This window comes from Vigna radiata, unplaced genomic scaffold (genome assembly GCF_000741045.1).
Source record: "Vigna radiata var. radiata cultivar VC1973A unplaced genomic scaffold, Vradiata_ver6 scaffold_236, whole genome shotgun sequence".
Lineage (NCBI taxonomy): Eukaryota > Viridiplantae > Streptophyta > Magnoliopsida > Fabales > Fabaceae > Vigna > Vigna radiata.
In genome coordinates this window covers 340,453-354,931 of record NW_014543119.1, presented here as the reverse complement: position 1 = coordinate 354,931, position 14,479 = coordinate 340,453, and the positions used below count along the sequence as shown (strand labels likewise).

At 29.4% G+C, this 14,479-nt stretch overlaps 2 protein-coding genes across 2 annotated transcripts; both read right to left on the bottom strand.

Annotated features, from left to right (window-relative positions):
* Positions 1-4,664: 4,664 nt before the first annotated feature.
* LOC106753168 lies at positions 4,665-8,785 on the bottom strand. Its single transcript, XM_014634965.2, has 9 exons — positions 8,353-8,785; positions 7,548-7,597; positions 7,361-7,442; positions 7,090-7,185; positions 6,762-6,842; positions 6,534-6,625; positions 5,914-6,009; positions 5,579-5,647; positions 4,665-4,937 (listed from the first exon to the last, which is right to left on the bottom strand). The coding sequence occupies exons 1-9, from the start codon at positions 8,662-8,664 to the stop codon at positions 4,805-4,807; spliced, it is 1,011 nt and encodes a 336-aa protein (XP_014490451.1). The 5' UTR covers positions 8,665-8,785; the 3' UTR covers positions 4,665-4,804.
* Positions 8,786-9,904: 1,119 nt separating this feature from the next.
* On the bottom strand, positions 9,905-10,555 carry LOC106753183 (DUF724 domain-containing protein 3). The gene has a single exon (XM_014634978.2). It carries the CDS (start codon positions 10,461-10,463, stop codon positions 10,020-10,022), a length of 444 nt encoding a protein of 147 aa, XP_014490464.1. The 5' UTR covers positions 10,464-10,555; the 3' UTR covers positions 9,905-10,019.
* Between the last annotated feature and the right edge of the window lie 3,924 nt (positions 10,556-14,479).

Below are 14,479 nucleotides of genomic sequence, written 5' to 3'. Positions count from 1 at the left end.
AATGAATATTAAAAGAATGGATATGGAATAAAAAAATTATAAAATATAAATCAAATTAAAATTCATATTTGATAAAATCGATCTTAAATAAATTAAATGTTTAATAAAATGAATTTGATCTACACAAAAATAAATCAGTTTGACATAAATGGATTTTTTTGTCCACTCCTACTCATACATGCAACTATAAGCTTATTAAAGCTCAATAGAAAATCTTGCTTAATTTAAACTAGCTTTCATAAATACTCTATTGGAAATCGTCTAATGTGATGCTATTATCAACCATTAATGATGTAATAGTGGATAAAAATTATATATATATATCAGAAACATTTTACCTTGTTTTGGTTAAATCATAATAACGGTCAAAAAGTTATATTTTATAGGTTTTGTTATACTTTTAGTTTTGTTCTTTTTCACATTCCTCTTTATAGTTAGCTTTTGTGATTTTTCATGTTAAGAATCTTAACTAGACTACATTATTACAATTGCGTTTATATATTTCAATACTAGATATATTATCAATTCCCCATTTAAGACAATAATGAATACATGCTCATAGCATATTGATCCTCTTTTATTTAGAAAAAAAAAAAAAAAACTACTCCACATTTTAAATTGAAAATGACACATTCCTATATTGAGCTCTTATACAAAGTTCAATATCAATGCCCATGTATTCAACATTTCTTTAAGGAGAAAATTCCCCACTTTTATGTTTTGTTTGGATTGTAAAAAGGACTAGAAGGGGGAAAATATAAAAAATATGAAAATAAGGAATGTTTCTTTTAGAATGAGAAAAAGACCGTGGAGTGTAAAGATAAATGAATAAAATACTTATAGTTAATTTAATTTACGTGTTAGAAAAAGAATTGAATAATATAATAAATTACTAAAATACTATTTCTAAAAATTTAATAAGAATTAATATGAATTCAAATTGGAAGTTAATTAATTATGAAGTAATTGTTTTATAAAATTAGAAATAATATTAAAAGTTATTCACAATTTGAAATTTAACATAGTTAAATAATTAATTTCATTCATGTAAAAAAAATTCCACTATTTTTTTAAATTTAAAATATAATGAAAATTAAAAGTTATTTACAATGAAGTAAAATTTCTTTTCCACAATTTTTTAATTTTTACTTGGCATATATTTACGTAATTATAGGCCGTGTTTAAAAATAACTTGAGTTTCATTAGAAACATTAAAAAAAACATAGATACACAATGAATCTTTTAAAACAAAAACTTTTAAAAAGTAAAGATTTTTTTGAAATGTAAGATTTCTAAAAAGTAAAGGTTTTTTTTATTTTTAGAATATGAAAGGATTGGTTAATTAGAAAATAAAGGTTTTTTGGTTTTTAAAATATAAAAGGATTGGTTAATGATAATTTTTTTAATATGTTGAAAAATTTATCTTTTCTCTATATATGAAATAATTTTCATGAAGAAAATCACATATAATTTTCATAATAGGTTTTTACTTTTTGTCTATATATGTGCAACATAAGATTTCTTATATTAATTTTAATAAAATCTCCATATAATATGTCTAACAATTCGTGGTTTCATGTCATGGCAACTATATATTATGTCTGTATTTGTATAGGTCTACACACCATACACGTAGTCTTTGGAAATAGAGAGAAAGCACTAATATATGTTGGAAGTCCCACGTCGACTAGAGATAAGGCCAATTTATAATATATAAATGGAGTGCAGACCTCATCTTACAAGCCGGTTTTGTGGGATTGAGTTAGGTTTATAACCCACTTTTAACATGGTATCAGAGCTTATCCTAACAATATTTGTTGGGCATATTGTTCCATCCATTATTGGGCCGTTATCGGACCACCCAGGGTGCAGACCTCATTTTACAAGCCGATTTTGTGGGGTTGAGTTAGGCCTATAACCCACTTCTAACAATATACATGTCCTCAATTCTTGAACTACACTTGAATAGTGGATCCAAATATTTAGGTACCGGTTTAGTTTAATTCAAGTGAAAAAGAAGAAAAATAAAGGAAATGGGGAAATGGAATAGTTGAAGGAAAATAATATGCTTTGTTATTATTTTTATTCTTTTTGAAAAATGTAATAATAATAATGGGAACACATAATAAATTAGATTACGAAATCTATTTTTATTTTTTAAAATATATTTTTATAAAAATTTAGCAACAATAAATAAATATCATAATAAAATACTTTCTCATAATTTTTATTCTACCAAACAATTTTTATTTTTTCCTTTATTTTACATTTATTTATTTTTTTCATCTTTTCTGTTTCATTCGTTTCTTTCGTATTATATATATTTATATATTTGAGATCTTAATTGTAATATTTCATTTTTAATAGTTTTAATATTATTATAAAAGCATTACATATTCAATAAGAAGAACAGTTAACATAAAAACTTAATATCTCTTTATAGTTATTTAATTATAATTGTAACACCAAACTTTATATACAAACATTAAAAGTTTTTATAATGGCTAAAGGTTTATCTAGAGTTTTACAAAATAACAAGTATACATATAAACTATTTATACACTATCTATACATTTGTACCATAGTCCTTCCACAACTGTTTAACAATAACATCTCCTCTACTTGCACCACTTAAGTGATTATTGTAAAAAAGAAAAGAAACAAATCAACCGACATAAATAGAAGAGTAAACTAATTTACTAATGAGCATACATATAACTAAAACATAAACTTCAAACACATCAACACATCTAAATCAAACAATCTTAAGCATATCAACATACATTCTAGATTTGACTATCCGAATACATATATTGATATCAAACTCTGGTAAGATCTGCACTTATAATGGTGAAACAACTTGTCCACCTAAGCTACCACACAAGATTAGTCAACAATCTATGGCCAAGGAAAAACCATAGATTAGGACCTCATTCTCACAACATAACTCACATTTCTCTACTTGAGATTGGATGGTTATTAGAGTGTGAGGATAACCCTCAAAATAGAATCCCTACATCAACATAATGAACACACCATAAAATCATCCACGAGATCCATGAAATTACACTAAACACATATACCATGCCAACAACAAACTCATTATCATTACTAGATCATACTTGAATAAATGTCATACATACCCATGCTCATATTACAGTCCATGAAGCATCATAAATTTTATAATAAATACATATAGAACCAAAAAAAAAAAAAACAGATCAACAAACTAGAGAAAATCACAGAGAACTATATTGGCGCTCAAACTAGCACTCGATGCAAAAGTTCTGCAAAAGAGAGTGCTCAATGTTAGTTTCAGGTGCTCAAGCCAAGAGACATAAATCAACTCCAGGCCTGTAGTGTTCATTGTCGCTCAATATGTCCTTTTCACCACTCAATGCCAAAACATTCACATTTTGATCTGTTCAATGATGAAACATGCACTCAATGTCATATAAAAAATATAGCAATCCAGTTTTTATCTAATACAATCAAATTTTGATCTGATACACTTAAGGCTTATTCAAATAGCCAATTTAGTATCCTTGACTCATAGTTAGGTATAAAACCAAGTTTCAGTACCAATTTGCCCAAATGACTATAGACTTAATATATCAAATTAACACCAAACCAAATCTAAAACAACACACACCATCAGGTTTCTCAAACAAATTTTACAATCAGATTTCATAACAAATTTCATAATACAGTTTCACTCATTCAAGACACCATTTTCCTTCAATTGAATCCATATTACACTCATAAATTCATTAAAACAGAATTTACAAGTTAATTACAAAGTTTTAAATTCAAATTTAACATACAATAAAAGCAAAAAATGTGTCATTGATATTAAAATACAATAATTAGCTAATTGATATTAAAATGTATAATTAGATAATTGATATTAAAATATATTAATTAACTCTCCTTATTTGAGAGAAGACTAAACCGTTCTAGAAAGAATAGCTCTATAAATATAGGAAGTCTTATTTACTCCTACGAACCACATAAACACGATCACAGTATATACTATTAGGACTATTGATGAACAAAAAATCTTATAGAAAACTCAAACATTACATACATCTACAACATACTCATATGAAAAGAAAAACAAAACAAAAAAACAAACCAATTTACTCCACTTTATTAATCAAAATTGAAAAACTTGCCGCTATAATTATTCTTACCATATTATTTCTTCAATAAGGCGAACTAAATTTAAAATCTTATATTTTCTATTTATTTAGACACTTGAAGTGTGGTGTGAAATATCACAAAAGTATACAGATTATCATTACACAATAATTTCTTATTATGAACATTATATGAATTACCAGTTGATAACACATAATTATGTTTCTAACACAAAAAGAACATTTATAGATTAATTTACTGAAAAAACAATTTTAATAAATTTTTTTTCCGTGTTTTACCTTAAAGTCTTTATAGAGAAATTGGTCTACACAAAGGTGTCACTAATTAAAATACTGATTGTTATCTACAAGTCAAAATCGATTTAGACTTCAATTAATTTTTTAATTTTCATATTTTAAACAAATTATTTAGTTTAAGAAGCTAAGTTTATTAACTCAATGAACTGAGATAGTGTTATAATACTCAGCTGATATGAGAAAAATGAAATCAAGAAGTTCTTGCTGTGGGAGAAAAGACTGAAAACATATGGAATAGTAGACTAAATATATAAGTATCAATAATCCAAATATGGAAAAGCATAAACAAATACAATTTATAGGCTCCAAATGTGGGAGAAATCCCATATACAATGACAATGCATTCTTCAGGTCTTTCTTGTAGCTACAGTAATTGCCTCCTCTATAGCTTGAGCAAAAGTAGCAATCTTGTATGTGAAAAAGCCTACGAGCATTGGTATCAATTCTAAGTGCATATATCCAAATTCTGGAACCAGAATGCTGCAATCAGGAGAAACTAAGATAAGTAGGTTCACAAACAAATACCAATGTACATTCACCTCGTTCTTCAAACAGTAACAAGTGGAATTTGGATTCCCTAATGAACTTGTTTTTTTGTTGTCCTTTGTTGTGCCCTTAAAATACATTGGTTTACACTGATTTTATGTTTTAAAATATACTAAAAATCTTTTTAATATACCAAAAGTAATGGATTTTTAAGACACATAAGAGGATAACACAATAACTCAGCAGAAAAACTGGACTCAAAGAAGTGCCACAAGACCTACAAATCATTGACAAAAATGACATCCAATCAAATACATAATCCAAACATCAATATATTTGGATATCATGTCAAGGTAATAACATATATAAGGCAGTCAAAATGCCTTGCAAATGATAATTTCAAGGTTATGATTGCCCATTATTCAAAAGTTTTGTTACGAAGTTGGCAAACAAGTAAAGAAAGATTAAGGCAAAAGTAAGTTCAACAAAATGAGAACAAAAACAAAATCATGACAAGAGCCGTACCTGGAAAAACTAAAATCTTGATCAGGAATATTTGTTTGCGAATCAAATTGACTTAATTGTCAACATAATAAATAATAAATGTTGAAATTACAAATCAAAAGAGTACTTACGCATTCCAGCGGTTAAAGACCATGACTAGAACAACAGGAACCAGCAATCTTGGCTGCCCAATTGCTCCCCTGCAAGTAACAGCCAACAAGCCTATGTTGTTTATAACAATAAAGCAAGGTGAAAAACAAACTGACCTCCACAATTTTCACATTAAAAATGAGCACAAGTTGTTTGAATCTAATTCGGACCAAGTTGACTTACCTTGTTGAAGAGAAACTGTGAAAGACATCTAATAGGATAATTTTATAGGGATGAACAGTACAATACAAGAGTCAAGTTTATCCACTAAAGAAAGTAAATTCTGAATAGTAAATCTATCATCTATATAGATTACTTGACAAGAGCCTTTGCACCATCAGTTTTTAGTGAGTCCACACTACTTCCCAGCATGCGAATGTACACCAAAGAACCAAGAAAACCAGCTCCAAAACTGAATGCATGAAAGAAAAATATTAAACAAATGAATAAAACTTTACATCTTTCTGTCTGATGTTAACCAGTATTATCATTTAACTAATACATTCCCATTCAATTCCTCATTTTGTTTTCAAATGCAGGGAATACAAATATCTTAACATTTATTTCCTTCAATAACGTTTCTATTAAAAACAAAATTCTTTGTTTCTCTATCCCACCTAAATTCTCAAAACACATTAATATAATCTTCTTAAAAAGTTCAAAAAGGAGAAATGTTTTAAATATGAAGTGAATTAACTAATAAATGTTCAAATCCTAATTAGGTAAATTAACCTAGAACAACACCATATCCCATGTCAATAAGTTTTTAGTTTATATAATCCTTTTAGTATGTTTACTGGATGGTGGTTTTATATTAAACTGATTTTTACTCTCAATTGAACCATATTGGCTAGCATCTACAAAAGATGGGATAGATTGAGGAAGGTCGTGAATTCAGGATAACTAAATCAGTAAGAGCATGAAGAATTCAAGTACCTAGCTGCAATCTCAGGAGTGTAAGAAACATATGCTGAAACCAGACCAACACCACCAATACCCAAGGTAAGGACTTGCAACTTCTTCTTTAACTGAAAAACAAAAAATATATTTATGAAAAAAATTAACAAAAACTTGATATTTGGTGAATGCCACAACAATAGAGGGTACTATTCATATGACCTCTAACAAAAAAGAAAAAATTAACCAGACAATAATGCTTAATACCTTATCATACTGCTCCTGAGCTTGAGCAGCCAATACTTTAGGATCTTCCCGAGACTGCTTTATTTCGCGGAACATCACATCCTATAGCAGCACAGCTACTCTAAATCAGACCTTTGAATGGTAAAATTCAAGTTGTAAACATACTAAAGGTACATAGGTTGTCAAGATTTGTTTTGAGTCAAAAATATATCATTGATTTAGTGCAATGTCTTACCGCAGTAAATATTGATTTCTCCAAGGTTATATAAGTTAGAAATATATGCAGTTAGTAAGTGCAATGCTAGATTTAATGGTAGAGTTAAGATGAAAATAGAAAAACATTACTTACACTTCCCCCAGTTGCAGCCTTGGTAGCTCTATTCCATTTTTCTTGCTCACGGCGTGTTGGTGCTGATCTATATTTTACCCTGTTATTTCTAGTCTCCTGATCATCATTTCAGTTAAAGTTAAATGAAATGAATCATGTGGAGAAACATTACAAGGTATGTACCCAATTTACCCCAAACATAACCCACTAGTACTGGAGATATGCCAGAAGTCATCAATCCACAATAATATAATAATCAGGGGAAAATGAAGGGAAGAGACAAATCTCTCACATCAGTTTCTGCCTCAGCTTGCTTGTGTGCATTATTATGATTTACAGGAGCTGTAAGTTCTTTACTCAAATCAACTTCCAAACTGCAGTTCATAATTAAAATAATATTATAGATAAATAATAAGCAAAAGAAAGAGAATAATGCAACCAGATTTGCAGACTTTAATTTAAATATTGTAGAAAGAGACCTGTTCAGGCTCATGACTCTATTTAAGCTCAGAAACCCTGAAGGCTCTTCCTGTTGACAGGAATTTAACTGATGTCAGAACAAATTCATAGAAACAAACAAATTTAAATAATCTTGAATCATTCACCAACATTTCTTGAGTTACCACTACCAAAAACTAAGGCCTTCTCCCACTAGGTGTATTCATCTAAAGTAAAGTCTGAATTATTCCATGTTTCAGGAATGAAAGAAAAGGAGGGCATCTTAGAAGCCTAATATTTGTTGTATCATTATAATTACTATGCATAAAACTAGAGTAAACTACAAGAAAGAAACCAATGCTATACAAGGTAATCGTTTTCCAAACTCTTCTACCACATCCAGAGTTGTGTATGATATAAATTATACAACATCTGATAAGTATATATACTGTGAGTAAATCTATACATTCGCCTACGCACAGAAATTAAGCGGATCTGTTTTAGGAAACACTGGGGCCTGTAATTTTAGTTCAAGTGTTGACCCGGATATGGATTGATTACACGAGTGATATTCACACAAAGTCAAAATCATCAATATTAGGTAATTAGTTGAGATTATTTCATCTGTTTCTCTAGTTCATCATTTCAAATGCACAAAAAGGCCAAAGGCCAAAAGAAAAAGCAATCACCATAACCACAAGGACAGTTCTCCCACAAACAACTGTTCAATATCAATCCAAGTTTCCAACAAAAACAGACACCAATACACAACATCAGAATTTAAAATACCACCAACCCAGATGGACACTGGTTGAGTGAGAGAACAAATTGACCCAAAGTTCAGACCTTTGCAGGAGGGGGTGGAGCTTGAGGATCTTGAATCAACTTTTTGAAGCGACCCACAAACTCTTTGTTCCACATATAGTCATCAGAGGCCAAAGGATCTTCATCATCGCCACCCCAGTACTTGCGGAGCTTGGTGGTGGTGGGAGGACCACCGTACTCCCCAGGAGCCATCCCAGTGGACCATTTCACGGGCTTCTTCTTGGGAAGGATAACTTTGGTCTGCTTTGGGTCTGTCAAGGGTGCGGAGCTTTGAGACTCTGGAGAAGTGGGTATGGCTGCACAGCGCACACAAACGTGGCTCACAAGTGCCATTTTTCGTGTTATGGCAATGCAATCCTACGAAGACAGGGCAATGAAGGGGCAACAGATACAAAGAAATGATGTCGTGAATTGTGTGTCTGTCATGTTTACACATACTAGTTGGTTGCCAAACAATGCTTGCAAAATATCTATATCTTTTTTTTTTAATGTTTATTTTTTTTTAATTTTTGAAATGGAATAGAATTATCATTTAAGAATATTACTCCTCTTTTAATATTTTTTAAGATTAATAATATAGTGGTAAAAATCTCTTTCCCAAGAAATATACCTGAATAGTAATAATAATAGTAAAAGAGTATTTCATAGATGACGAAAAATATTACCAAAATTGATAATTAAAAAAAAAACATAGAACGTATTAGCTAAAGATGAACATGTTACTCTTTCCTTTTTTTTTTTAATAAAATAATATTATCGTAGTTAATGGAGAAAGATATTTTCTTGGCTGCATTTATATTTTGGATAAATATAGAAAATGGAAAGTTAAAAGTAAAAATAGAAAAGATGTGAGATAAGAATTAAATAAAGGTTAATTTAATAATTTGGTTTATGCACGTGTAATAAATTCTCAATTTATAATCTTGTGGTTGACTTTTAATTTACTTTTTAATATTTATTAAATAGATGTTAAACATGCATATATTGTTTATTAACTTTTTTTTAAATTGTTTAAGATGATCTTACGTTGACATGTCATATCATTTTACTTCGGTTGCAGTTTTTATCTCATAAATATCTAATCAATAGATAAATATCACAAAAAAGAAGAAGATAGATTTAGTATTTATGAAGTAAAAGAGTAAACTTAAAATCTTTCTTTGTATAAAGCCGTAAATAACTTAAATTTCATAAAATACTTACCAACTAATATGTATGTGATTTCTAATTGCCTTATAAGTGTACATAAAACCAATTTAGAGAAAAAAAAATTACCAGTTAAAAAACGAAAAACTAAAAACAAAACTAATAACGGTCACCCAACTTTTTAAGAATTTTGGGTCAACAAAATTTCTTTACCAAATATCATGGAATTGAAAAATCAAATGAACCCTCCTTTCATATTCCTTTCTACATCCACACAAAAGGTCAAAACACTGCATAACTGCATATAACTACACAATTCAACAGATTTTTCTCTTGAAAATTTATGTTTAAAAAACACAAATTAAGAAAGAAAAGCACAATAATCAATGAAACTAATATAAATGAAAAAGAAATAAAAGACAATAAATTGGAGTTCAAGAAAAAAAATTTATACGATCTAAGCAAGTGGAGGTAGAATTACATGAACAAGTAAACATGTTCCATTCAGTTACAGGTTAAAATTTGAACACAAAACACAGTATCTATGGACGATTGATTGGCTTTACGCGAATCCAGTGGCCGTTGAGCCACTCCTGATGAACCCTAATTGCGGAGGACGGGTACAAGATCTCCTCGTGAGTGGTGGAGAAATAAACATAGTAGTGGTGATCGTCGACCTTGCCGGAGATCTCGCCCACCCACCAGCCGTCGTTGTCAAAGACGTCGACGCGCTGGCAGAGAGCGAAGGAGGAGGCGGCGACGAGGCGCGGAGGCTTGGGGCGAAGCTCTTTGGGGAAGATGGTCTCGGTAAGGGGCTGGGACCCGTCGTCCTCCAGCAGCGTGTCGTAGCGTACGACGTAGAGGCCGTTGTCGAGGCACGACACGACGGTGGCGAGGTAGTAGGAGCCGAGGAAGCCCTCCTCGTTGCTGCACACCTCCACCTTGTCGCCGTTGCGGAAATTCACCTTCTTCTGCGGTGGTCTCATTGTAGAAGAAAAGGGTTCTTGAACACTGTTGTGAGAAGACAGAGAGAAAGTGTTGTTTGATTCTGTTGATTGGTATTACGTTATCTATCTTCTTATACTGTTGTTGGGATGAGTGTGTGTTTTTCTTTGATTCGATTAAATAAAGGTAAATCGTGCGCGTAAAGTTCAATGGATTTATTATTGGTAAAAATCTAAAATCATGCATTTATGTGTTGATTTTTTTGTTTCCAATGTTAGTTAATAAGATAAGATTTTATTAATAAGATCCTTAATTTTTTTTGTGATTGATTTTATAACTTATTTTTTTGTATGTTTTTATTAGTTCATTTTGTAAATGTAAATGGTGTCGTTGAGTCATTTTGTAGAGATTTTGTGTTGAATTAGTAATATATTTTCCTTATATTTAAGGTAATATTTTAAGGGGGTAACATTTTCTTTATATATTTCATTTATCTTTTTGAGATACGGATAGATTGAGATTTTATCTTAAAACACATCATTTATTATTTTTTCTTTATATTACTAATACATTTTTATTTTATTTTCATGTCGAAAGTTAATGCGTTTTTCTTTATATTTTTAATGTGTCAAGCGGCTTGAATATTTCAGGTAATATTTTGGATAATATTTTTTCTTTTATATATATTTTATTTATTATTTTTGGGATATGGACAGATTGAGTTTTTACCTTAAAACACATCATTTATTAAGTTTTCCTTATATTACTAATACATTTTTATTTTATTTTTGATGTCGAAAGTTAATGTGTTTTTCTCTGTATTTTTGTGTATCAAGGCTTGAATATTTCAGGTAATATTTTAACACGTGTCCTGGATAACATTTTTTATATATTTTTGGGATAAGGGCGATTTTTTACATTAAAACACATTATTTATTATTTTTTCCTTATATTACTAATACATTTTTATTTTATTTTTGATATCGAAAATTAATGTGTTTTTCTCTATATTTTTGTGTATCAAGACTTAAATATTTTAGGTAATATTTTAACGCGTATCTTAGGTAACTTTTTTTTTTATATATATTTCATTTATTGTTTTCTTAATATGAACAGATCGAGTTTTTACTTTAAAACACATCATTTAATATTTTTCCTTATATTACTAATACATTTTTATTTTATTTTTGATGTCGAAAGTTAATATATTTTTCTCTATATTTTTGTGTTACATTTTTTATATATATTTCATTTATTGTTTTTGGATATGGGCAGATCGATTTTTTACCTTAAAACACATCATTTATTATTTTTTCTTTATATTACTAATACATTTTTATTTTATTTTTGATATCGAAAGTTAATGTGTTTTTCTCTATATTTTTGTGTATCAAGACTTGAATATTTAAAGTTATATTTTAACGCGTATCTTAAGTAACATTTTTTTTTATATATTTTATTTATTATTTTTGTGAATTGGATAGATCGAGTTTTTACTTTAAAACACATCATTTATTATTTTTTCCTTATATTACTAATATATTTTTATTTTATTTCTGATATTTAAAGTTAATGTGTTTTTCTCTATATTTTTATATATCAAAACTTGAATATTTTAATGCGTATCTTGAGTAACTTTTTCTTTAATATATTTCATTTATTGTTTTCGAGATATGGACAAATTGAGTTTTTGCCTTAAAACACATCAAAATTGGTAATTGAATACAAATAGATTGTAAAAATTTGTCTAAAAATTTGTGGAGTTTGTTGATTGAAATCTGTGATTTTTTATTCAGGGGGGAAATATGTGGTAACCGTTGGATACATAAAAAATAAAAATAATAAAATACAATTTGTGGGAATAGATGGCTAAAGCTTTTTTTTTTGCAAATAACTTTATTTTGAGAAAACAATGATACTAATGAACAATGATTAAAATGATCTGTCACTATTAAAACAATAATTAAAATTTATATTAGATTTTAAAATGAAACTATTGTAGCCTCATCCTTCTTCTGATAGGTGTGCCGTATGGGCTGTTTATGGGACCAAAGTTATGCTGCATTTTGTTTCTTTTTGTTGTTCATGTCTATTTCTTTTATTCTTTTGAATTTATATTTCAGGTTTTAGTTTTCTATTCTTGGAATTATTAATTTTCTGTTGATTACCTCAAACTTTAATCATTACTTTTTCATTAATGTCACTGAAAATGTTAAGAAAATTATGTTTGAATGTGTCTTAGTTTAAGATTTAAGATGTCCTTCTCAACAACAGACAAACACCTCCTCAGAAGGCAAACGAAAGGAAATGATATATAGCACATTATTTTCTATAGTTTTTACAAATTTGTTACTTATCTCTTATTCTTTAGGTTCCTAAGGTCTTCAATCAAAGTGATGCAATCAAACAGAACGCAGTTCTCCAACATTTTAGAAACTTCAAGCAATGATGTAAGTCACAAAAAGAGAAATATTTCTCATTTGAAATTTAAAATGAATAAGAAATAAAATTTTGAAGTTGTTATACTATAATTCAATTTTTCGGAGTCCGAATTTTGATTTTCTTCCTTTAATGATTTTTACAAAAATATATTCAATAATTTTCACAAATCGTTTAAAATTTTAACGATTTTTAATAACCAATGAAAGATTAAAAGGTTTTTGAAAATTATTTAAACGGTTTTAAAAGATATATTAACTTTAAACATATTTTTAAAATTTTGGTTTTAATTTAAAATTAGTAAATAGTTAATTTATTTTAACATTATTTAATATGTTATACTATATTAAATCAAATTTTACACTATTATAATTAATATTATTATATATATTTTTATTTTTAGTTTTATTATTACTATTATAATAAAACTCTTCAGACTAAATAAACTAAATATTCTCTAAATTTTTTAATAAAATTAATTTAAGAAATTTGTTAAATTAAAAAATATTATGGTTTGGCCGAAGCCCTACTTCTTTTAATTTTGCAATTAGAAAAAAAAAATTAACATAACAATTAAAGAAATAAGGACATTGATCCCTCCACTTTTCCAATTTCATCCTCCACCTTCTCATTTTTTTTAACTTTTCCTTATTTATAAAAATAACATTTTCTTATTTTTTCTTTTTACTTTTTTAACCCTGTTAACAAAGTAACCCTAATTTTTACTTTCTACTTCAGCTTTCGCAGACTTTCATATACTTTCCAAGACAGCCCCACCTCCCATTTGGATTCTCACTCCCACGCTCCGCACCTTTCATTTTCTAAAACTTTCCAACTCTTCCAGTCATCTCTTCCTATGCTTTTTAGCTTTTGGTGTGTGCGGCGGTCCGACGGTTGTTTGCGGCGGTCCGACGGTTGTGTGCGGTGGTGCGACACAGTGGTTGTGGCTTTGTAGTTTCGTTTCTGCTTGTGGGTGTGTGCGGCGGTGTAGTGGGTGTGTGCGGCGGTGCGGTGCGGTGTGTGCGGCGGTGCAGCGTGGTGTGTGTGGCGGTGCGACTTGAGTGTGCGGCGGTGCGACGTCAGTGTGCGGCGGTGCGGTGCAGTGGTTATTGCTTCGTTTCGTTTCTGCCGTCTATGAGAGGTTAGTTTTCGTTGCGCATGATATAAAGGTTGTGTTGATTTCTTGGTTTGTAAATGTATGTAATTTAGGGTTTATTTTGTTGATTTATGCTCTCTGTTTGTGCGTGATTGTTCTTTTGCTTCGTTTTTTTTTCTCTGATGTTTCTAATAAAGGTTGTTTCTGGTAAAGGTTTCTGTGTGCATAGTTGGAAGAAGACAGGCCTAAACAGATGACTGAGTGGCGGAAGAAGTAGATAACATGTTGCAATGATAGTCCTGCAAATAAGATGGTTTATGTGTTGGCTTGGTTGATTTCCTTTGTGGAGTAGCAGTGGCAGGTTCAACANAAANANGTTGAGAAGAAAAACTAACAGGGTTTGGAACTTTTGAGAAAAGAGGTGATTGAGATGAATTGATTTTGGTGACAAAATCCAAGGAATTTTGTGTATCAATAGGTGTGTGCTTGTCACTAGTAAGAAAAGGAAATATGTTTTCATAA